The following is a 27,300-nucleotide window of genomic DNA, read 5'->3' on the forward strand; positions in this document are numbered from 1 at the left end:
TTCATAGTTCAATCGAGAAACCTAGTTTATCGAACGTAAACCTGGATTCACGAGTATGCCGGTTATCTAATGTTTTCGCTCGAAAATATAGGTTACTATTTGAAAAACCTAGTTTACCGATCGTTAATCCTAGTTTTTCGACCGTGAACCTGGGTTCACGTAATTATTGGACAATTGGCGTGCTATAACCAATAACGTAATTATTTAGTTTACGGACGTGAACCTACATTTACGAGCGAGAACCTATATTAACGACCGTGAACTTGTGTTTACGAGTGTGAAACATAGTTTACGAACGTGAACCCAGGTTAACGTTCGATAAACTAGGTTTTTCGAACAAAACTATGAATTTCGGTCGTTATCCTATGTTCACGAGCGTGAATCTATATTTACAGACGTAAACCCATGTTCACGATCGTAAACCCAAGTTTACGGTCGTTAACATAGGTTCACGTTCGTAAATCATGGTTCACGCACGTGAACCCAGGTTTACGCTCGTAAATATAGGTTCACGCTCGTAAACTTAGGATAACGGCCGGAATTCATTGTTCAATCGAGAAACCTAGTTTATCGAACGTCAACCTGGGTTCACGAGCGTAAACTATGGTTTACACCCGGTATTTTATGTTTTCGCTCGAAAATATAGGTTAGCATTTGAAAAACCTAGTTTTACGTTCAAAAAACCTAGTTCATCGATCGTTAATCCTAGTTTTTCGAACGTGAACCGGGGTTCACGTAATTATTGGACCATTGGCTTGCCATAAGTGTATGTCGTGAAAGACGATTTTTTCCTTTCGATTTGCAAAATTTTAAAATTCTATTTTTAATGTCACGGATCTGGCCTATAAGATCTGGCATCAGATTTAACAACACAAACGAGAAAAATAAGTTTGACTAGAAAAAAGCAGGAAAGAAATCAAAGAGCAGAAAAGAATGCAATTTGTGTCGAACATCACGTGGAAAAATCCTTTTGTTTTGAATGCGCCAGAAAGACAGTTACCTTTTTCGTGTGTAATAATTTTATTTTTTATTTCATTTTAAATATTGATTTGCTATATTGTACATTTACAATGATATTTGCCGAGCCCTTGATGAAGGAAAGGAAGTGCGTGCAGTATTCTGCGGTATTTCCAAAGCCTTTGACCGGGTGTGGCATCGTGGACTTTTACAGAAACTGTCTTCACTGGGTGTAAAGGGTTCACTTACTTCCTATCTGTCGTCCCGTAAACAACGTGTCGTCTATGCAAACGCATCTTCTAGTTGGGCTCAGATTAATGCTGGCGTCCCTCAAGGGTCCATACTCGGACCTGTTTTTGACCTATATCAACGACATTGTCTCTATTACCAACTCTTACATTCGTCTTTTGCTGACGACACCAGTCTCTACATAGTAGTTGAAAATCCCAATCAGGCATCAACTGCTTTAAATTCAGATCTCCAAAGTATTCATTCTTGGTCTGAGTCCTGGTTAGTATCTTACAATCCATCGAAGACTGAATCAATGGTCATCTCACGTAAACACTCCAAACCACATCATCCAATGTTATCTATGAACAATGCAGCAATCAAAGAGGTATCTACTCGTAAACATCTTGGACTAACTTTCTCAAACGACCTGAAGTGGTCATCCCATATTTCCATCATACTGAAAAAAGCATGGCAGAGGATTGGAATAATGAGGTCGCTGAAATTTGTGCTTAACCGCTCTAGCCTTGAACGAATGTATTTTTCATTCATTCGCCTTCTTCTTAAATACTCAGTTGTTGTCTGAGACAACTGTAGTGAAGCTCTGAAAAATGATATTAAGGCAGTTCATAACGAAGCAGCTCATATAGTAACCGGTGCAACAAAATTATGTAATATCCAAAAGCTACTACATGATTTGAAGTGGGAGACCCTCGCAGAGCGGAGGAAAAACATCGTCTCATCGTATTGTACAAAATACTTTATGGTCTATCTCCCTCTTACATGTCTGATCTCATTTCAGGTCGTGATCAAATTAACGATGAAGGCTACAATCTAAGAAACATAAGAAGTGTAAACTCCAGGACAAAGTCTTACAGTTCTTCATTTCTGCCCAAAACAATCCGTGACTGGAATGCATTACCACAAACGGCAGAAGAAGCACCTACCCTAACAGCTTTCAAATCAGCACTAAACAAAAACTTATCAAAATCTTCTCCTCTGTTTAAATGCGGCACTAGAAAGGGGCAAATACTACATACTCGATTGCGTCTTGGGTGCGGTTCTCTGAATTACGACATCCACTGACTCAATCCGCTCTTTGCACTTGTGGAAACACTGAGACTGTCGATCACTACCTGTTTCGTTGTCGTAAATATCAAACAATTCTCCAATACTCCATGTCCATTGTCAGTAAACAATCTTCTCAATGGCAACGACAGGCTTTCCTTCGAGCAGAATAAATCTCTAATCGTTGATGTTCAGCGTTTCATTCTCGCAACCAAAAGGTTTACTACCTTGTTCGCTGGGCCCTGCTCTGTCGATTTGCAGCCCGGTACCGTGAGTATATACTTGGTTGAAGCAACACTCCTTTTTATTTTACAAAATTCAGTAGAAACAAATAGCATTACAACTATGTTATACAATCCTTTTTTGTCATATAAAAATTAGTTATCATTAGCCATAATTCCTGACAACGTGGTATTTGATGATTTGTAGTTATTTCATATATTGAGAGGAATTTATATAAGTTTTAAATAACTTGTTTTCCGATCTATTAATTTCATGCATTTATTTAAGAAATAATAAGTTCCCAAATGTGGTTTATCGTAGAATAACCCTTGTTTTGAGTTCTTATGCGTAAGAAATGTATCACGAAGGCCGTAGGCCTGAGTGATATATTGTTTCGAAGAGAAAGAAAAACTAGGGTTATTCTACGATAAACTACACTTGGGAACTTGTTATTTCGATTCTAAAACGACATTCTAGTATCAACAGTGTTAAAAAAGATGGTAACTACTTTTTACGACCGTGCTACGCACCTGGATCGGATGACGTCATTGCACGCGAGTGGTTTATTGCAGAATACCCTGAGATAGATTTGCTCTACATGTATGTAGGTTCGCTGGTCGTGTTAGAATGTTGTATACCATGTATGTCAAACTTGCTGAAATAAAGTTTAACCCAAATTAGAAGAAATTTAAAGTTTATTCATAAGCTAGTCAAACCGATAGATTTCACCTCTTGGTAAAACTGTAGTGAAAAAGACATCGGCACTTTCAAAATTGAACCATCTGATTGTAGGGCTACCAATTTTAAGAAAATCCAGAAAAGTGTTGAGTGGATGTATTGCATATACTTAGCACTTCATCATGTAACATTTTCAGCCTACCGATTCCGGTTTGTCTATGATAAAAACGAGTGAAACCTTGGTTTCAGGACACTAGCTCGTAGAACACGAAATGCCCCTCTTGATGCATTCAGTAACTACACAGGGAACAGAAATTATCTGGTCACTCTGCTCTAGACGTTTGACCTCAAAGCAATACTTATGGGTCATAAGTGACCTCCGTATCAAATGTGATCTTAGACCAAAGCATTCTCTAGTTATTTGGCAAAAAAGTTCTAATGTTCTGGATCAATGTGAGCTTGACCTTTGACCTACTGATCCCAAAAGCAATACGGATCATCTGCTGGTCATGATAAACCTCCCTATCAAGTTTTGTGATCCTAAGCCCAAGAGTTCTCACGTTATCGTCCGGAAATTGTTTAACTGTTCCGGATCACTGTGACCTTGACCCTTGACCTACTTACCTCAAAATTAAAAAGAGTAATTTGCTGGTCATGATCAATCTCCTTATCAAGTTTCGTGATCCTACCCTAAGCGTTCTCAAGTTATCATCCGGAAACCATTTAACTGTTCCGGGTCACTGTGACCTTGACCTTTGACTTACTAGTCTCAAAATCAATAGGGGTCATTTGCTAGCCATGACCAGTCTCACTATCAATTTTCATAATCCTAGACCCAAGCGTTCTCAAGTTATCGTTCGGAAACGGTTTAACTGTTCCGGGTCACTTTTGAACTTGACCTTGAATCTACTGACCTCAAAATCAATAGAAATCATTTGCTGGTCATGATCAACCTCCCTATCACTTGTCATGATCCTAGGCCCAAACAGTCTTGACTTATCATCCGGAAACCCTTTAACTGTTCTGGGTCACCGTGACCTTGACCTTTAACTTACTAATCTCAATCAATATCGGTCATTTGCTGGCCTTGACCAACCTCTCTATCAACTTTCATGGTCATATACCCAAGCGTTCTTGAGTTATCATCTGGAAATTGTTTAACTATTCCGGGTCACTGTGACCTTGACCTTTGACCTGCTGACCTCAAAATCAATAGTGGTCATCTGCTGGTCTTCACCAATCTTTTCATCAACTTTCATGATCCATGAAAATAAGGGTGGGAAGAAAAGTGCCTGATAACCGTTTACTTTTTCCGCAAATTTGAGCTGAATTTGATGGATGGATGACTGTTTCCATTTCGTCTGACTTCCGTTACCTCAGGCAAGATTTTAGACACGGCTGTCTACACGGAGCTAGGAAAAGCGATTCAAGCATATATTTATTTTACACAATAATTACTCGTACGTTCTATAAACATCATAAATAACAAGTTGAATATAAATGCCGGGTCAAACACGAAACTGGCCCCTGCCACTTTTACCTTCTTTCTTGATTATTTTACACGGACCGGTATCTATTGAAAGGCAACATCATCTCTCAAAATTTCAGTTAAACATTCCAGCAATAATAAGTGAAATTCACTTTTTTACTATTTATCAAGTTGATGTTGTACAATTTTGGGTGGAGAGCGATTTATTATAGACAGACGCTATATAGGTGATTATTCGCCAAAAACGGAATAGTTCGATATATGTTCTTCTTGAAAAATGTAATAAGTTCTTCTTTTACAAATTTCTAGCCCATAATATACGGTTGCAAAATTTTAATCTGGTAGATGTAGAGTATACTGTTTCCTGGAAGGGACTTGAACTGTTACAGCGGAGTGGTTTGCGGGTTTCAACCTTTCTGTGCTTTCAGCGCTTTGATTATTTTTACCTATCTGGTACAACCCTTTATGTGAAATAACTGGTAAATCATTCTGAGATAAAATGTTCATAGATAAAGACATTGTTTTGTACATGACCTTATGAATTCTAATTGTACACTTTTCACTTTTGAAGAATTTCATAACAAATATCACGTTCAAACAAATTTCCTGCAATATAACAATAAAACATATCTTCAATCTAAACATTCCACATAAAGCGATAAATCAAGTGCAGTCTTGTCGGTCATTTATAATCAAACTCCTAAATAAATCTTTTAAAAAGGCTTCAGAGTAATCTATGACTATATTTTACTTCCCAAAGAAAATGGAACTTAGAGTTCAATATAAACAACAGGGTATAAGATACTGTTTACTCGTACAAGAGATTCTAAATTACAATGGTTTCAAGTTAGAATAAATCATCGAATAACTTAATTGCTACAAATCACCTCTTATCAAAAATAGGTCTTCTAGATAACAATATGTGTACTTTCTGTGAGAGACTCTCAGAGACTATAGAACACTTATTTTGGGAATGTGAAACATATGGTGGCCGGTTGCGGTCATTTTAAACCCGCGAGAAATTTTATCGTTTGAGCATAAAATGTCGCGAGCAACTTACAAATCCGCGAGATTTTCCGTCGAGATCGTACTAAATGTCGCAGGGAACGTATAAACCGCGATATTTTATAACAGTTGTTGGAAACAGCAAGGAACATTTCGACTCCGGTGGCCTGTAACGTCCATGGTTTGACTCTACATTTTATCCCTCGTTTGTCTATAAAAAATCAAGGAACAGAAAAAAATCCACGACATTTTTTGCATTTGTTGTAGAAATTCTACAAAAGTCGAGGGCAAAAATTAAAAGCCGCGGCTTTTTGTTCCTCAACAACGGTCTATGGAAGCGTATATCGTACATCCTGCTGGCGTGTTCATGTAGGGAAAGGCATGTTATGGTATGTCGACATGCTTCAAGAGAACACATCATGCCGACATAATTAACATCTCTTGTCTATATAATATTTCAGTATCGCTACTTGAAGTTTTGTGGCATGCTAATATGTTCTTACCTTTGCTACATATATTATTACGACATTTTAATAATAAGGATATGTAGACATACATCAACACATTTTTGCGAGAAGGTGTATCGCGCTTTGGCTATATATACAGAGTATCGCGGTTTATCTTTTCCCTAATTATATATATGATCTTAGTATTCCGACATATATTTTGACAACTTTACCACTTAAACCATTTCGGAGAAACGTCAAAACATAGTAACTAAACCGTCCGTCCGTGTGTGCGTCTCTCTGTCTGTCCGTCTCCACTTTGCCTGTCTGGAGCATAACTTAAAAAAACTATTCAAGGGATTGACTTCTCTCAGTTCGTCTGTCCGTCCGTCCCCACTTTGTTTGTCCGGAACATAACTTAACTAGATGACCACGGGCAATATGTCGAGCCCGCCCTTTTAAATATATGACTGTGACCTCGACCTTTGACCTTTGCACATGACACTCCGTCTCATCGAGTGAAACATTCATGCTAAATATTAACAAGATTCCTCAATGCAAGTCAAAGTTATGGGCCGGACAAGATCTGATATGACATTTGATCCCCAATTGTGACATTGACTTTTAAGTTAGGATATGCACTTGACACACCGTGTCACTGAAGTTAACATTCGTGCCGAATATAAACAAGATTGCTCCATTCATGTCAAAGTTATGGGCCGGATTACATGACATTTGACTTTCAGCTGTGATATTGACCTTTGAGATAGGAACCTGGGGTTTGCGCATGCCACTGTGAAAATGACCAGATGACTCCAGAGCATCTAAATAACACTGTCTAAGTAAAAAGAAGAACATTTGTTTTAATAGATATCGTTCCGACCGGTACTTGAACCTCCACCCTCCGAAATTTGTTCATTATTTGTTCTTTAGCCAACACCTTAGACCACAGTTACATGGCAGATTTCTTTTTTAAATTGATATTTTATAGAAGCGGAAAAGTAAAGTTCATGAAATTTTGTACTGAACTTAGTTCAAAATGAAATTACTTATGCTGGAGAAATATTTCTTCTGCACTGCACTTCTTTTATTATAATTATTCTCTAATCTTAATTCAAATATTGTAGGTTGACCTTCTATAATAACCAAGAATATAGATTGACAAAGAAAAAGAAAAAAGGAATAACTCAACAATAACTGGGGCTAGAGATATGGTTACTAGGTATTTCACTCTTTCTCATCGCCATCTACCTATATTCCAAGATTGAAGTTAATCCCTAGCATAGTTTTTAAGTTAAGCTCCGGACAAGCAAAGAGAAAGTAAAAATGAGCTAAAACAAGTTACTAAAATTGGAATAATGGTTTCTGGGTACTGCACTCCTCCTTGTTGCCATCTATCTATATTCCTAGTTTGAAGTCGATCCCTTGCATACTTCACGAGTTATGCTACGGACAAGCAAAGCGTAAGTAAAACTCAAAACTCAGAATAACTCAAAAATACTAAGATGGAGTTATGGTTACTAGATATTGTACTCCTCTTTGTCGACATCTACTTATATTCAAAGTTTGAAGTCAATCTCTTAATAGTTTTTAAGTTATGCTCTGGAAAAGCAAAGTGGGGACGGACGGATGGACAGACAGACAGACTGAAAAACGGACGGTTCAATTACTGTATACCTAAACAATTATTTTGACATTTTTCGGCAATGGTTTAAGTGGTTACATTATCAAAATGTATGTCGTAATACTATTATAATATACATAATTAGGGAAAATATAAACCGCGAAGACGTGTTGATGTATGTCGACATATCCTTATTATGAAAATGTCGGAATAATATATGTAGCAAAGGTAAGAACATACTAGCATGCCGCAAAACTTTATGTAGCGATACTGGAATATTATGTAGACAAGTCATCTTATTTATGTCGACTTACTGTGTTCTATTGAAGCAAGTAGACATACCATAACATGTTTTTCCTATATGAACTCGTCAACAGGATGTACGATATACGCTTCCATAACGGTCTCATAAAATGTCGCGGCGAGTACTAACGAGTTTTATAGCCGCGACATTTTATGCAGACGGAGTGATTTGAATTCACCTGTCCTTTTTTGCATTTAAAATTTATATGAAGTTGGCTGTAGCAGAAGCAACAATAGCAAAAAGGTGAAATAGGCAGTAGCAGCAGTAGCAGCGACAGCAGTAAGAGCAGCAGAAGTAGATGCAGTAGCAGCAGCAGTAGCAGCAGCAGTAGTAGCAGCAGTAGCAGTAGCAGAAATAATAGAAGCAGTAGCAGTAGCAGTAGTACGAATAGGAGCAGTAGCAATAGTAGCAAAAGCAGCAGTAGGATTAGCAGTAGAAGCAGCAGTAGGATTAGCAGTAGTAGCAGCAGTAGCAGTAGCAACAGCTGCAGCAGTAGCAGTAACAATAGTAGCATCAAAAACAGTAGTAGTAAATGCAGTAGTAGAAGTAGCTGTATCATCAGTAAAAGCAGTAGCAATAGCAGAAAAGCAGTAGCAGGGAAGCAATAGCAGCAGTAGCAGGAGTAGTAGCAGCAGTAGTAGCAGTGTAATAGTAGCAGTACCTGCAGTATCAGAAGCAGCAGTAGCAGTAGTAGTACCAGCAGTATCAGAAGCAGCAGTAGAAGTAACAGCAGCAGTAGCGGTAGCAGTACCATCAGTATCAGAAGCAGCAGTAGCAGTAGAAGTAGCAGCAGTAGCAAATACATGAAATTCGCAGCAGCAATAGCGGCAGAAGTAGTAGTAATAAAACGTGTGCTTTTGCTTCTGCTACAACTGCTATTACTATTAGTGCTACCGCTGCTGCTACTGCTGCTGATACTGCTGCTACTGCAACTGCTACTACTGCTACTGCTGCTACTTTACTGTTACTTCTGCTACTGATACTACTGTCACTGCTGCTACTGCGACTGCTGTTATTGCCGAATTCAAGTTTTTGTTACTGCTACTACTACTACTGCCAATTTCAGGTTTTTGCTACTGCTCTGCTGCTACTGCCTATTACACTTTTTTTGCTACTGCTTCTGCTGCTACTGCCGATTACACATTTTTGCTACTGCTTCTGCTGCTACTGCCGATTACACATTTTTGCTACTGCTTCTGCTGCTACTGCCGATTACACATTTTTGCTACTGCTTCTGCTGCTACTGCCGATTACACATTTTTGCTACTGCTTCTGCTGCTACTGCCGATTACACATTTTTGCTACTGCTTCTGCTGCTACTGTTACTGCAAGTTTCACATTTTGTACCTTTGATACTGCTATTGATACTGCTCACTGCTATGTTAACTTCCTATACATCTTTTAAAACCCGTTTTAGTTCCGGGTGAATCACGCTTTGCATTCGCATTTTCATAAAAAGTCGCGGGTAGGACATCCGCGACTTTTTTTAAATTTAGAAGCAGCGACTTTTTATGAGACCTTTCTTGGCATAAAAACTCGAGGTTTTAATATTAAAACTCGACCTTTTATAAGAGACACATCAGAAAAAATATCGCGAATTAAAATGGCCGCAATCGGCTACCTAAATTAAGAATTTGTTTGCGTGTTTATTCTACCATGTAGACAGAAAATGTCTTTAATCCGCGACATTTTACGACAGGAGTGTTACAGAAAAACTCGAGAATCTCTCTTGGCCGCGATATTTTATACAATTTCGACATAAAATCTCGCGGATCTGGAAGTTGCCCGCGACATTTTATAAACTGACGGTAAAATTTCTTGCGGCTTTAAAATGGACGCTACCGGCCACCATAGAAACAACTCAAACTTTTATACAAAATGTCAAGAGAGTTATTACTCAAAAATGCAATATTGATATCTTTGACTGGAAAAAGGAAAATGTATTATTTGGATTTAGGGGATCAAACAATGCATTGAATGCCGTGTTAACAACTAAATTTCACATATATCATCTTCTCTCTCAAATGTAGAATCATTAAAAAAAACTTACTACACTTATCAGCACAGAGAAACTAAATGCCCTAAAAGCATTCACCTTAAAAAAAAAATTGATAAAATATGGGAATTATACAAACCTCTGATTGCAGACAACTAGGTACAGTGTAATCATAAATGTAGCTAGATACATTAGTAATTTTACCATATCCTTACTCTCAAAATAAATACTAGTATGCTAAAAATACTACTAAATATTCTAAGCACAATCATGCTCTATTGAACATTTTGATTTACCATATCTTTAACCCGCCTGTCTGAAACCTTTAGGTAATAGATATACATAGTGGAAAAAACATCCACTCGGCTACTCTAGGCCTTTCCACTTCTTTTATTTTTTTATAAGAAGAAGCAAAGCTATGAACAGATTGCTTATCAAAATGTGATATATGTACACAAAATGAATAGATAATGTGTCAGTCACACTACACCGTATAGCGTTAACGGACGCCAAACGTATAGAAAAATTGCGACATAAAGTTATCCGGACACGAAAGGCATACCCCGCTGCTGCTCGATGCTCTCGAGATTGGTGTATGGGGCGCATAAAACGCACAATGACCGCAGGATTAACGCACATATACAGGACGAACAACGTTCAATTAACGGATATCACCGTACTAATAACGGACTTGTTCCGCGTAAAACGAAAGCGCAACGCATGAGAAACTGACAAAACGTTCTTGTCAGTTATCGTCCGTTGAACATACGTTTACATCCGTTGCATGTCCGGTAGTAGTCCGGGCGTGAATCAGGTCCACCGGACAAGAACGAATGAGAACCGGACAAGAACGGATGCGAACCGGATGAAACGAACATCGCCGGACAAGGAGCGCAGGCGCCGCATGAGAAACGGAAATGAAACGCATGCGAACGGACACGAACGGATTGAAAATTTTGTTATACGTTGGACGTCCGTTAACGCTATACGGTGTAGTGTGACTGAGATTTAATGTTTAACGATCAAATAGAAATTTGCCCAATACTAAAACAGTACATGTCATCTACACCTCCTCTTACAGAGTTTGAGGTGTACTTAGGAGACATAATGTCAGTCGGTCTTTTGCATGTCTGTCCACATAGTCATAAACAAAACTGGAGAGCAAGCTAGAGGAAATTTGTGCAATTTTCATAGTACACCTACTCAGCTTTTTCTCTAAGCCTAATAGAGTTCTTCCCCTTGGACCTATCTAATATTTGAATTCGTTTTGTGTATACCTATGGTGTTTCTGTGCGAATATGTATATTATGCTATGCTTATTATAAATAAATTATATAGAGAGAGAGAGAGACAAGTCGTGTAGGGATATCGGCTTTAACAACATTTCATTATGTAGACAATATTTCATTACCAACACAAGTCGTTTAGTGATATCGGCTATAACAACATTTCATTATGTAGACAATATTCATTAGGAACACAAGTCGTGAAGGGATATCGGCTATAACAACATTTCGTTAGAAAGACAAGTCGTGTCGGTATATCGGCTATAACATTATTTTATTATGTAGACAAGTCGTGTTAGGGGTATCGGCTATAACAACATTTCATTATGTAGACAAGTCGTGTAGGGGTATCGGCTATAACAAGATTTCATTATGAACACAAGTCGTGTAGGGGTATCGGCTATAACAAGATTCCATTAGGAACACAAGTCGTGTAGGGATATCTGCTATAACAAGATTTCATTAGGAACACAAGTCGTGTAGGGATATTTGCTATAACAACATTTCATTAGGAACACAAGTCGTGTAGGGATATCGGCTATAACAAGATTTCATTAGGAACACAAGTCGTGTAGGGGTACCGGCTATAACAAGATTTCATTATGAACACAAGTCGTGTAGGTTTATCGACTATAACAAGATTTCATTAGAAAGACAAGTCGTGAAGGGATATCGGCTTTAAAATGATTTCCTTAGGAACACAAGTCGTGTAGGGATATCGTCTATAACAAGATTTCATTAGGAACACAAGTCGTGTAGGGATATCGGCTATAACAAAATTTCATTAGGAACACAAGTCGTGTAGGGGTATCGGCTATAACAAGATTTCATTATGAACACAAGTCGTGTAGGGGTATCGACTATAACAAGATTTCATTAGAAAGACAAGTCGTGTAGGGATATCGGCTTTAAAACGATTTCCTTAGGAACACAATTCGTGTAGGGATATCGGCTATAACAAGATTTCATTAGGAACACAAGTCGTGTAGGGGTATCGGCTATAACAAGATTTCATTATGAACACAAGTCTTGTAGGGGTATCGACTATAACAAGATTTCATTTAGGAAAACATGTCGTGTAGGGGTATCGACTATAACAAGTTTTCATTAGAAAGATAAGTCGTGTAGGGATATCGGCTTTAAACCGATTTCTTTAGGAACACAAGTCGTGTAGGGGTATCGGCTATAACAAGATTTGAGCCGTGCCATGGGAAAACCAACATAGTGGGTGTGCGACCAGCATGGATCCAGACCAGCCTGCGCATCCGCGCAGTCTGGTCAGGCTCCATGCTGTTCGCTTTTAAAACCTATTGGAATTGGAGAAACTGTTAGCGAACAGCATGGAGCCTGACCAGACTGCGCGGATGCGCAGGCTGGTCTGGATCCATGTTGGTCGCAAACCCACTATGTTGGTTTTCTCATGGTGCGGCTCATTTCATTAAGAACACAAGTCGTGTAGGGATATCGGCTATAACAAGATTTCATTAGGAACACAAGTCGTGTAGGGGTATTGGCTATAACACGATTTCATTATGAAAGACAATTCGTGTAAGGGTATCTGTATATGCTGTGCATTTAACTACTGTACTTTTAACTATATGTGAATTTATCTGTATACGGGGTGCTCTTATCTGTATATACGGTGATTTTCACTGTATATGTTTTGCTTTTAACTTTATTTGCGATGCATTAAACTACATATGCTGTGCTTTTAACTTTATGTGATATGCTTACTACTGTGTACGTGGTACTTACAACTGTATATGGATTGGTTTACATTTTCATGCGGTGGTTTCAGCTGCACATGCGGTGATTTCAGCTTCATATGTGGTGCTTTCTAATGGGTATGTGGTGTTTTTAGCGGTATATGCGGTTGTATCACCTTTCGTTGGTCCTCTTTTCATTATGCGATTTTCATATTCGGTACTTTCAGTGAGTTCATGTGTATATGCGGTGCAAACTTTATCATGGTTAAATCCAGTTTATTACGAAAAATAAGCACAGCTTTCAGTGCAGATGACATCCTTTATAAAATTGCGCGTGAACCTGTGTAGAAGGTACAGTAATATTAAATAGGTAATCAAACAACACTTCAAGGCTAGTCAGATAATGGCGGAAAGAATGAATCCTCCATTTTTCCCAGTTAAATTGGTAATTTGTTTTATGCAAGCCAGGTCCTTTTCTTATTAGCTAATCTGATATTTTGGAATAAATTATGAGCTATTGTTATCACTTGATCGGCGACGGCGTTGGCGTTGGCGTTGCCTGGTTAAGTTTTATGTTTAGGTCAACTTTTTCCTAAACTATCAAAGGTATTGCTTTGAAACTTGCAACACTTGTTCACCACCATAAGCTAACTCTATACAGCAAGTAATATAACTCCATCCTGCTTTTTGCAAGAATTATGGCCCTTTTTGGACTTAGAAAATCAGATTTCTTGGTTAAGTTTTGTGTTTAGGTCAGCTTTTCTCCTAAACTATCAAAGCTATTGCTTTAAAATTTGCACCACTTGTTTACCATCATAAGCTGACTCTGTACAGCAAGAAACATAACTCCATCCTGCTTTTTGCAAGAATTATGGCCCCTTTTAGACTTAAGTTTAATTAAGTTTTCCGTTTAGGTCAACTTTTCTTCTTAATAGTCAAAGCTATTGCTTTAAAGCTTGGAGCAGTTATTTGCCATTCAAAGGCGACTTTGCACGGCAAGTACCGTAACTCTACATTGCTTTTTGCAAGAAGTATGGCCCCTTTTGGACTAAGAAAATCATGGGTAGGACAATATATAGACAAAAACATCAGATGAGCGTCTGCACCCGCATGGCGGTGCTCTTGTTTCATTGTGGAGCTATACCTGATAATTTGATAGCATTTTCAAGGAGATTTTTTCCTTTTAAAGAAATGTAAACAAACCTAATTACACATGTGTTCATACCCACATTTTAGCTGTTAGTTTGCTGTTGACCTGTCACAAAAAATCTCTCTTAGAAGATACATGAACTCTTTCATTATGAAGACAAGTCGTGTAAGGATATCAGCTATAACAACATTTCATTAGGAATACAAGTCGTGTAGGTCTATCGGCTATACCAACATTTCGTTAGGAACGCAAGTCGTGAAGGGACTATGAAGACACGTCGTGTAGGTATATCGGCTATAACAACTTTTCATTAGGAACGCAAGTCGTGTAGGGATATCGGCTATAAAAACTTTTCATTAGGAACGCAAGTCGTGTAGGGATATCGGATATAACAACATTTCATAAGGAACGCAAGTTGTGTAGGGATCTCGGATATAACAATATTTCATAAGGAACGCAAGTCGTGTAGGGATCTCGGATATAACAACATTTCATTAGGAACGCAAGTCGTGTAGGGATATCGGATATAACAACATTTCATAAGGAACGCAAGTCGAAGGGACTATGTCGTGTATGTATATTGGCTATAACAACATTTCATCAGGAACGCAAGTCGTGTAGGGATATCGGCTATAACAACATTTCTTTAGGAACACAAGTCGTGTAGGGACATCGGCTATAACAACGTTACATTATGAGACCAGCAAGCGTGTAGGATATCGCTATAACAACATTTCATAGGAACACAAGTCGTGTAGGGATATCGCTAAAACAAATTTCATTCAGGAACACAAGTCGTGTAGGGATATCGGCCATACCAACAGTTCATTAGGAACGCAAGTCGTGTAAGGATTATGAAGACAAGTCGTATAGGTATATTGGCTATAACAACATTTCGTTAGGAACGGAAGTCGTATAAGGAATATGAAGATAAGTCGTGTAGGGATATCGGCCATAACAACGTTTCGTTTGGAAGACAAGTCGTGTAGGAATATCGGCTATAACAGCATTTCATTAAGAAGACAAGTCGTGTAGGGATATCGGCTGTAACAAGATTTCATTAGGAAACGTGTAGGAATATCGGCTGTAACAAGATTTCATTAGGAACACAAGTCGTGTAGGGATATCGGTCATAACAACATCTCATTAGGAAAATAAGTCATGTAGGGATATCGGCTATAAAAACATTTCATTAGGAAAACAAGTCGTGTAGGGATATCTGCTATAACAAGATTTCACCAGGAACACAAGTTGTGTAGGGATATCGGCTATAACAACATCTCATTAGGAAGACAAGTCGTGTAGGGATATCGGCTATAACAGGATTTCATTAGGAACACAAGTCGTGTAGGGATATTGGCTATAACAACATTTCATTAGGAACACAAGTCGTGTAGGGATATCGGCTATAACAACATCTCATTAGGAACACAAATCGTGCAGGGATTTCGGCCATTAAAACGTTTTATTATGAAGACAAGTCATGTAAGGATATCGGCTATAACAACATTTCATAAGGAACACAAGCCGTGTAGGAATACCAGCTATAACAACATTTCATTAGGAACACAAGCCGTGTAGGGATATCGGCTATAACACTACATGAACGCAAGTCGTGTAGGGATATCGACTATAACAACATTTCATTAGAACACAAATCGGTGAAGGGATATCGGCTTTAACAACATTAAATTAGGAACGAACGTTGTAGGGATATCGGCTATAACAACATTTCATTAGGAACACAAGTCGGAGTAGGGATATCGGCTATAACAACGTTACATTATGAGACAGAAAGCCGTGTAGGTGATATCAGCTATACAACATTCATTAGGAAACACAAATCGTGTACGGATATCAGCTATAACAAATTCATTAGGAACACAGTCGTGTAGGGATATCGGCTATAACAACATTTCATTAGGAACGCAAGCCGTTTAGGGATATCGGCTATAACAACATTTCTTTAGGAACGCAAGTCGTGTAGGGATATCGGCTATAACAACGTTACATTATGAAGACCAGACAAGCCGTGTAGGTATATCAGCTATAACAACATTTCATTAGGAACACAAGCCGTGTAGGGATATCAGCTATAACAAGATTTCATTAGGAACACAAGTCGTGTAGGGATATCGGCTATAACAACATTTCATTAGGAACACAAGCCGTGTAGGAATACCAGCTATAACAACATTTCATTAGGAACACAAGCCGTGTAGGGATATCGGCTATAACAACGTTACACTATGAACGCAAGTCGTGTAGGGATATCTACTATAACAACATTTCATTAGAACCACAAATCGTGAAAGGGATATCGGCTTTAACAACATCTAAATAGGAACGCAAGTCGTTTAGGGATATCGGCTATAACAACATTTCATTAGGAACACAAGTCGAGTAGGGATATCGGCTATAACAACGTTACATTATGAAGACAAGACAAGCCGTGTAGGTATATCAGCTATTACAACATTTCATTAGGAACACAAACCGTGTACGGATATCAGCTATAACAAGATTTCATTAGGAACACTAGTCGTGTAGGGATATCGGCTATAACAACATGTCAGAAGGAACACAAGTCGTGTAGGGATATCGGCTATAACAACATTTCATTAGGAACGCAAGTCGTTTAGGGATATCGGCTATAACAACATTTCTTTAGGAACACAAGTCGTGTAGGGACATCGGCTATAACAACGTTACATTATGAAGACCAGACAAGCCGTGTAGGTATATCAGCTATAACAACATTTCATTAGGAACACAAGCCGTGTAGGGATATCAGCTATAACAAGATTTCATTAGGAACACAAGTCGTGTAGGGATATCGGCTATAACAGGAACACAAGTCGTGTAGGGATATCGACTATAACAACATTTCATTAGGAACACAAATCGTGTAGGTATATCGGCTATAACAACATCTCATTAGGAACACAAATCGTGTAGGGATATCGGCTATAACAACATCTCATTAGGAACACAAATCATGTAGGGATATCGGCTATAACAACGTTACATTAGGAACACAAGTCATGTAGGGATATCGGCTATAACAACATCTCATTAGGAACACAAGTCGTGTAGAGATATCAGCTATAACAACATTTCATTAGAAACAGAATCCGTGTAGGAATATCGGCTATAACAACGTTACATTAGGAAAACAAGTCGTGTAGGGATATCGGCTATAACAACATCTCATTAGGAACACAAGTCTGTAGGGATATCGGCTATAACAACATCTCATTAGGAACACAAGTCGTGTATGGATATCGGCCATAACAACTTTTCATCAGGAACACTAGTTGTGTAGGGATATCAGCTATAACAACGTTAAATTATGAGGACAAGACAAGCCGTGTAGGGATATCAGCTATAACAACATTTCATTAGGAACACAAGCCGTGTAGGGATATCAGCTATAACAACCTTTCATTAGGAACACAAGTCGTGTAGGGATATCGGCTACAGCAGCAACACAAGTCGTGTAGGGTTATCGACTATAACAACATTTCATTAGGAACACAAATCGTGTAGGAATATCGGCTATAACAACGTAACATTATGAAGACAAGACAAGTCGTGTAGGGATATCAGCTATAACAACATTTCATTAGGAACACAAGCCGTGTAGGGATATCAGCTATAACAACATTTCATTAGGAACACAAGTCGTGCAGGGATATCGGCTATAACAGGAACACAAGTCGTGTAGGGATATCGACTATAACAACATTTCATTAGGAACACAAGTCGTGTAGGGATATCGGCTATAACAACATTTCATTAGGAACACGAATCGTGTAGGGATATCGGCTATAACAACATCTCATTAGGAACACAAGTCGTGTAGGGATATCGGCTATAGCAACATTCCATTAGGAACACAAACCTTGTAGGGATATCTGCTATAACAACATCTCATTAGAAACACAAATCGTGTAGGGATATCGGCTATAACAACATTCAATTAGGAACACAGGCCGTGTAGGGATATGGGCTATAACAACATTTCATTAGGAACGCAAGTCGTGTAGGGATATCGGCTATAACAACATTTCGTTAGGAACGCAGGTCGCGTAGGGATATCGGCTATAACAACATTTCGTTAGGAACGCAAGTCGTGTAGGGATATCGACTATAGCAAGATTTCATTAGGAACACAAGTCGTGCAGGGATATCGGCTATAACGCAAGTCGTGTAGGGATATCGACTATAACAATATTTCATTAGGAACGCAAGTCGTGTAGGGATATCGACTATAACAACATTTTATTAGGAACGCAATTCGTGTAGGGATATCGGCTATAACAACATTTCGTTAGGAACGCAGGTCGTGTAGGGATATCGGCTATAACAGTATTTTATTAGGAACGCAAGTCGTGTAGTGATATCAGCTAAAACAACATTTCATTAGGAACGTAAGTCGTGTAGGGATATCGGCTATAACAGTATTTTATTAGGAACGCAAGTCGTGTAGTGATATCAGCTAAAACAACATTTCATTAGGAACGTAAGTCGTGTAGGGATATCGGCTATAACAACATTTCATTAGGCCTAAGACCACAGTTATTTTTACTATATGTTCTATATAGGCACTGGACACTATAGCAATTTTGCATGCATTCCAACCCCTATAAAAATACCTGAACTCAACAGAACTATCCAAGAGAAAAAATTCCAGCCACAGTAAACATTGGGTTGACCGGCTCTTTTTTCCACCATTTTGAACCAAATCACATGCGTATGAAGAATACTCTCTAGATGGCCGCAAACAGGCAAAACAGGCCCTATCAAAAAGTCATGTTATGCATATTCTGACATTTTCATTCTGTCAAATTGTACATGTACCTACTATTTCATATCTCCTCTATTAAATCATGCCATTTATTGCAGGTCTTTCAGTCAAAAATTCACCAATATTCACCATCAAACAGAGGAACTATTTTCCGCGTTCCGTATTGTGGTCAACCAAGGGCAAATAACTGTGGTCTTGTGCCATTAGGAATGCAAGTCGTGTAGGGATATCGGCTATAACAACATTTCATTAGGAACGCAAGTCCTGTGGGGATATCGGCTATAACAATATTTCATTAGGAACGCAAGTCGTGTAGGGGTATTGGCTATAACAACATTTCATTAGGAACGCAAGTCGTTTAGGGATATCGGCTATAACAACATTTCATCAGGAGCACAAGTCGTGTAGGGATATCAGCTTTAACAACATTTCAGAGGAACAAAAATACAAATAAACATTTCATTACTTTTTTACAAAATACATGGCATGTATTTCATTTTAGAAGTGTAAAAATTTGGTATGACCATAAAAAACGTAATTTATATATAACTCAAGCGTAAGAGTGTTGTATGATTTAGAAATGTTAATCAGTAAAATTCTCTGGTTTAGAAGTGAGAATAATTGCACAGTCACATCCTATCGTTACGCTGTTTTTGTTTGAAGCATCATCATCGAGTGTTTCTGCACTGGTGTCTATCATGTCCCATTGTTGGTCCATTGATTCTTTCAACCTCCGATCAATGCATATTTTCTCGTTTTTCTGTTTTTCATTACTTTCTGCATTTACTGCGGAAAAGTATTCCTCTTGTTCGAAATTATCACTGCTGGTGCAGTGCTGTTCACTTAATTTGCAATGCTCTCCTCTTCCTTGAGGAGAAATTTTCAGTATACACGAGCATTTCTTATGTCTAAAAAAACGCCTCCCGGTCTTTGCAGACAGCTTTGAAAGTAGAATGAAAGCTATTCCCATTGCTAGATACATATCACCAATTAGTGTGAGGGGATCTTCCGGAAGTATGGTGACATCACCCAGAAACATGATGACCGCGAGGAAGCACAATCCTTGACCCAGTGTCACCACGGCAACAATAAATAAAACGTCACTGTACAAGTATTTGTTGTTTCCGGGATCTATTTCGGGTTGAGTATCCAATGCAAGTTCCCTTTTAGGTTTGTCCATCTGAAATATAAAACAAAACAACGTCCAGACATAGGAATGTTGACATAGTAATACGTGTATATACGGGCACATTAAGGTAATCTCACAAGCAACTTAAAAAGAACTTGATTTATTAAATGCCATCAACATTCTGTTTAAATTCTAAGATTGTGAATGTTCACTCCTCATTAATTTGTTAATATATTGCACAATATACACATAACAGCTGCATGCCATACGCACAACATGTGTAAGCTATATACAACAGCTGCACACTGTATGCATAATAGCTGCACACTATACGCACAGACAATATACACAATAGCTGCACACTATACATATAGCAGTTGCACATTATAATCACAACAGCTGCACACAATATGCATAACAGCTGCACAATACACGCACAGCAGCTGCACACTAAATGTACAACAGTTGCATAGTATATGCATAACAGTTGCACACTATACGTACAATGACTGCACACTATACGCACAAAAGCTACACTATACATACAACAGCTGCACGCTATACGCAAAACAGTTGGACACTACTAGTAAATGCACAGAAGTTGCACGCCATAGGCACAACAGCTGCACACTATACGCATAACAGCTAAAAACTTTACATAAAACAGCTACACACTGTACATACAACAGCTATACACAATATGCACAACAGCGGCACACTATACGTATACAAGTAATAGTTGTACGCCATACGCAAAAAAGCTACACACTAGACACATAACAGCTGGACACTATATGCACAAACAAAAGCTGCACACTATATGCACAAAAGCTGCACACTATACGCACAACAGCTGAAAACTTTACATACAACAGCTGCACTATACATACAACAGCTATACACTATATGCACAACAGCTGCACATTATACGTATAATAGCTGCACGCCATACGCAAAAAAGCTGCATCCTATATGTATAACATCTGCACACTATACGCCTAACAGCTGCACGTCATAGGCACAACAGTTACACACTAAACATACAACAGCTGCACATTACATACATACAACAGCTGCACACTATACACATACAATAGCTGCATACTATTATGCTCAGCATCTGCACACTATAAACATACAACAGCTGCACACTAGACGCACAACAGCTGCACACTATACGCACAACAGCTGCATGAGATTGTGCAACTCTATATTTGACATGTTCGGACAGTCAAATATCTACAGAAAATCTTTATATACTAAACATGGGGCCACCTTAAGTCGGTATCCCATCTGTTATAGTCGCCGTTTGTATTCTTATATTGAACCAAAAAAACTCGTCAATAAAGAAATAAAACTCTGTCGTAAAATATTGAATTTCTTTTGTAACGCATTTTACAAGAAGCTTACCGTACGCTTGCCTTTGAAACAGTTTCAAGTTTTGTAAAAAAAAATTAAGACACTTACGTAGTATTATTACGTTAACTGTATAATTTACAATTTTATATTCTAATATAAATCTGAACAATGGTGTTTTATTTACGAATATATATTTTGTTACACTTGGTAGAGTCTCCATTCAACACGTTAACAAAACGTGGCCATTATATCATATCTATAATGGGTAGTATACGGATTTATACACCGCAAAGGGGAGATGAAAAGATGTTAAATGATACGTATTAATAAACTTGAGTTTTCTCCCTTGCTTGAGAAGTGGTGTTTCTTTAGTATTTTTATTGCAACTAATATCATATTATAAAATTACATGATTTTTTAAACTTAATTCCGAAATATTTTACAGAAAACCGCTTAAATACCCCACTGTGGGAAAACCAACATTGTCAAAATCTTACACATCATAATTGACTTTAGTTTTCACCAGTTTGATTTGAAATTGATAGATCATGTGTAATTTTTCACTGACTTTTATCAGTGTTTAAACAATACAAGCGATTTTGATACGGATTTCGTGACTTATCCTCGCTTTGGGGTATTTTGTTACTTGCAGGTAGAATGTAAACTTTGACATCATTACAGTAACGTTTGGTTATTTCTGGAATTCCGTGTCATTGGTCAAACCTATAAGAGGAAATACTGACACTTCTGAAATTTATGCTAAAATTAATAAAAATCTGTCAAGAGTTTTTGATAAAATGCGTGTCAGTTTAGCGATGATTTCTTTTAATTAATCAAACTTGGGTCTTTATTATGATGTATTTCTAAGACATACAGGCGAATATATGCCCAGTTTGACATGGCTTTTGTGATTTTCTCCTACGGTAACCACATTCGCAAAAAAATGTTCGCAACACTAGAAGAATCCCCTTTCAGACAAAAACCCCTGCGCCCCACCATCGTGATTGTTTATATTTCAGTTAATTAGGTCCGCAAATGGGAATACGGTTTAATGTAAAACAATATTTCTATTCCGATTTATGATAATGTATTTTGTACATCGTATTGTGAACTGATAAAGATTTTTCAGCCTGAATTAAAATGGGGCACATGGTGAAGAAGCCTAGGAGTTTTTGTGCTAATACCTGTTACAAGGCCAAGTTACTCGAACAAAATTTCCGCCCCATAAGCGTGTAAGATAGAATTAAGTTCATTAATTTCGTTTAGACAATCGAACAGCGGCGCTTTCTTTTATGCCCAAGGGTTCTTGCGGACTTACAGGCCTTTCAGTTCATGGTTTACGCGCTAGCGCTCCGCATGAATTTTATATTCATATATGGCGCGCTGTACTTATTAGTAAGAGCTATAGTTAGCTTAAGGTAATAATAAAGCTCTCAGTTTACAATTGTAAAACTAAAAAAATTCTACAGTATCAAGAGCATTTTTAACACATACAAAAGCTTTCTTTTTGCATTTGTGAAAACCCGTTTCCCTTCACTTTCTTTTAAAATTTTGCAGGAGTTTGTTCTGTGAAAATCTTGCTACAAGATATATCGCAATCTACAGACTGAAAGCTCGATGATTACACAAAATAATAAAAAAAAATAATGAAATAAACTTATTATCAGACAAGCAGCTAATCAAGATTTAAATCGTATTTCAGATGATTTTTTTTTATTGTTTATCATCTTTTTGAAAAAAATATAAGCTGTGAGGGTATCCGGGAAGATGGAATAGAATAAATAAAAACTTAATGTCAAAATTAGTCTTTACCGTATCTGTTCCTGTTCCGGAACAAATGCTGTTTTCGGGATTTTTATGCTGATATTCTGATGAGATACAAACAACACCGGGTCTACGAAACATATGAAAGAGAAAATAAAGCCGTTCCTTAAAAAAATGATAAACACATTTATTTCAAAGCGTGGGTATATCATAAACATATTGTATACATTTATCAGATAAATTATCAATACTATGCGTGATATTCGCAGTTTCTGCGTCAACCATGCAAAACTGCAAATGAGAATAAAGGACCGTAGCGCCTTTTTATAATTTACAGTTTCGCCGATTTAAATACATTGGTCTATTACACCTTTTTATTTTGTCACCAGACAATAGAATATCAACAAGAATTTTTACAAGATTCGCAGGATAGTTGTCGCCTTGATTGATAATGCCGATTTGTAAATTAATCCTAATTTATACCTGAAGAGAACATTCTATGTCCTTTAACGTACATTTCTAAATAAAACAAAAATAAGAGTATCTATGTCAGTGGTTTTAGACAGAGCTGAATTTCTAACTAATAAACTGGAATAAACAACGAGGATAGTTACACTGAGGTCATATAGAATAGTTACACTGAGGTCATATAGAATGTTTTATACCTGCTTCATGTGGATGGTGTGCAAAACTAAATTAACAAATAATGACATAACCATTCCACGCACAAACTTATTGAGGGTTATCTCTGGTTCTGTAGAATCAACCAGTCATTAATTTAATTTGCTTAAACGATATGTGTATCAATGTAATACAAAAATATACTTTTCATTGACAAAAAGACTATTTTCACTCTCTGTCCTGTAGAAACATCGCGAAAGTATCACTTAATTATTTCAACACTGAGAACATGTTGACATTAAGTAGACTATTTACCTATTACATCGTACTTTAAACCCTATGATTTCCTTGTCTCTATCCCAGGGAGTATTATTACCCCCTCCCTAATTTATACAATTGTGTCTCCGCCCTTTAGATTGTATTACCCACCAGGCTGAACTAAATGTTTCAATTAGTATTACAAGTTAGCTGCTTCTAAAATATTGACTCTATTGTATTCCAAGGCCATTTATACAAAGCTAATGCTTTAGCTTTTCACCTTTAAATAATGTAACTTGCCGAAAGTCCCACATTAAAGGAGAATTTTATTGTTGAATGTTTATTTTCAGTTTCTTTTTCCCCACCTTTCGATTTCAAACGCGTTTTTCGCAACAAAAGCGGCAATTTATGTTCTTTGTAATAGTATTTTTACTTAAACGGAACTTGCCGATCCACGAAAGAACAGATCTGTGTGTTTTATGTTCCAAATGTTTCCCACGACAAGAACATTGCGCATTCAAAAGATGGAAAAATACATGACACTGAACTATTACGTCGCTGGTTGATATATTACGCATATTTATATATAGTTATTTTATTTCTTTATGTTCTTGCTGATTTGAAATTATCAAAAAAAAAAAAATAAATAAATAAATAAATAAATAAAAAAAATAAAAAAGTAAAGAAATAATAATGAAAATTTTAAATATTGTCGAAGATTTAAAAAATTGACAATCTGAATTTTAATGGGGAAAATGAACATTCTGAATTCAGACAGTGTTTAAATGGAAGTATGAAAGTGAATTTGAATTGCAAAATTGATAAAAAAAATTTAAGTAAAGTATACATCTATGGTTTATTTATGCGCTCTTGAAATAGAAATTTAATTTCTCAGCCGAAGGAATCTGCAGATCTGCTTTCCTTAAACTAGATAAATGTTTTTATCTTATTTTACTTTTTACTCTTTTTTTTTTAAATTCTTAAAGTTTAAAGTCAAGTTTATAATTAATGCTTATTTCCTTTTTAAATTTATGTCTTAATTTTCTGTAGGGTTCTTACTATTATTTTTGTATTGCCATCTTTTTTGTTTAAGTTATAAAAGAATGATTTTTGATAAAGCATCCCCAATGAAAGACATAACATGGCCGCAATATGCTACAACCAGTTGCGGATGTTACGTAACATGTCATCTACTTGCAACATCTTGTTTATATATAACGGACACTTGTATGTTATTTGGCCCTTTTCGAGTCCTAGATTAATATACATCATACACGTGTCAGTCTGCATATCTGCTACTGTTTGCAAATTTGCAACCTTAGTTGCAACTAAGGATGTTTTGCAAATGTTGAATTAATTAGTGACCAAGTTTTGACACAAAGAAATCATAATTCCGTTTGAAAAAAAAAAGCTAATAAAATCAGTAATCAAAATGAGATATTAATATAGCAGCAGTTTTAAACACTATTACTAAATTCATAATTCAAATCTGCGCCAACTAATAGAAAAAAGATCACATACCGTATTACCGTAATTTAACTTATACAAATTGCTACAATAGCTTAGGAACGTTTTTAATGCTAAATTCCTCTTCGAAAAACCAAATAGTCCCTTCTAATATTAATACATATAGACAATCGTCTTTCAAACAAAAACGAACAAGCAAAAATATGAATAGGTGACAGAGCATAAGGTCGGATTTGGGTCAGGACAGAAAGTGAACGGAGGGGCTTAGGTCGGTTAGTGGCTATGACAGGGAGTGACTGGAGGGGCTAAGACGTACGGGGGTTGATGCAGTGATTGGAGAGGCTTAGATTAGATGGGTCGAGTCAGAGAGTGACTTGAGAGATTTAGATCGGAAAAGGTTTGAGACAGTGGTTGGAGGGAATAAGGTCGGATAGGGGTTGGGCCAGAGAGTGATTAGAAAAGCTTAGATAGGATGGGGTTGGGACAAAGAGTGATTGGAAGGGTTGAGGCCGGGGAGAGATTAACAGGAGGGGTTAGGTCGATCGGATTGGGGAATGGGGATTGGACAGTGAGTATTTAGAGGAATGAGGTCGGATGAATGTGGCTGGACCAGAGATAATAAATGGAAAAGGAATGCTTCCCGTCACCAGATTTTTAGATACTTTTTTTTTTTTCATTGAGGGCAATTCAGTTTATTTTACGAAGCGCTTTCTTCAGTCTGCGACTTTGCAAAACTCATCATCATCATCGCTAGCCGTTAAGCACTAGTTCTTACGTGAAAAGTAAATATTGGATATACCACTAAGGCAAGAGTAAAACTGACATTTTCATGGATGGCGTGTCTCCGAAATGAGAGTCTTAAGTGTATATAGAGACAAAAATAGTAAATATTTATTTACTTAGCATGGTGTCACTTTTAAGGGTGCTTTTCTAACGGTTTAATAAGTAACATATTTCTTCCTTGCGAAGTTTTCATATGCGATAAAAATATCCTTAAAGCCGTTTAAAATGTACTCTTCCCACTAAGAGAAACATTGAGTTTGAATGCGAATAACAGACTAAGTGATTAAATGAACTTTTAATGTCTTAAGTATCTTATTCTAAATTTAAACATTTTGAATATTTTACAATATGTTTCATTTCAATTTGTGAAATGAAAAAAAAAACTATGCAGGAAAAATAAGTATAGCTATATAATGAAAAATGAATGATATTAAAAAAAAAAGAAACATGATAAAGGAACTAGTTCCTAAATTTGCACGTAGCGTTATTTTTCTTTTTATTGTTAGCGAAGTTTGGTATGAAAAATTACCTCAAATGCACTTTTGATATCAAAATCCAGAAAGCAAAACTTTATAAAACTTATCGTAACAGCATGAACAAGAATAGTTTATCTTTATTATCAGAACTGATCGCTGCATTGTTTTAATATTTGTGCTACTGAAATGGCAGGGGCTGTTTTGATCTGCTCAGTGGCGTTTATGAGAAGGTTTCCCAATATTTTCTTTCGTTTGATAAAATAATACAACAAATCGGTGCTGCACGCCTCCCCGCCTAGTCAGACGTACTTTCTATTCAACTCGCGTACGAATACACCTTTCCAGAAAGGTTTACGCCTCCCTATGATCACGCGGCGAATCAAGCACACCCCGGAGTGTTTGTTTATCGGTAAACTGTCAATCAAATCGCTGCGAGCCAATCCGCGCGCAGTGGGGGCACGTCGCGAGATTATG

At 37.3% G+C, this 27,300-nt stretch overlaps 1 protein-coding gene across 2 annotated transcripts; it reads right to left on the reverse strand.

Annotated features, from left to right (window-relative positions):
- Positions 1–19,422: 19,422 nt before the first annotated feature.
- On the reverse strand, positions 19,423–27,100 carry LOC123555573 (uncharacterized). 2 transcript variants are annotated; one of them, XM_045346175.2, is made up of 2 exons: positions 26,880–27,100; positions 19,423–20,149 (listed from the first exon to the last, which is right to left on the reverse strand). In XM_045346175.2, the coding sequence occupies exon 2, from the start codon at positions 20,147–20,149 to the stop codon at positions 19,553–19,555; it is 597 nt and encodes a 198-aa protein (XP_045202110.1). In that variant the 5' UTR covers positions 26,880–27,100; the 3' UTR covers positions 19,423–19,552. The 2 variants fall into 2 exon arrangements, with proteins under 2 accessions (XP_045202110.1, XP_045202109.1); XM_045346174.2 differs by lacking the exon at positions 26,880–27,100 and adding an exon at positions 21,509–21,638.
- Positions 27,101–27,300: the final 200 nt, after the last annotated feature.

This window comes from Mercenaria mercenaria, chromosome 7 (assembly GCF_021730395.1).
Source record: "Mercenaria mercenaria strain notata chromosome 7, MADL_Memer_1, whole genome shotgun sequence".
In the NCBI taxonomy this organism is placed as follows: domain Eukaryota; kingdom Metazoa; phylum Mollusca; class Bivalvia; order Venerida; family Veneridae; genus Mercenaria; species Mercenaria mercenaria.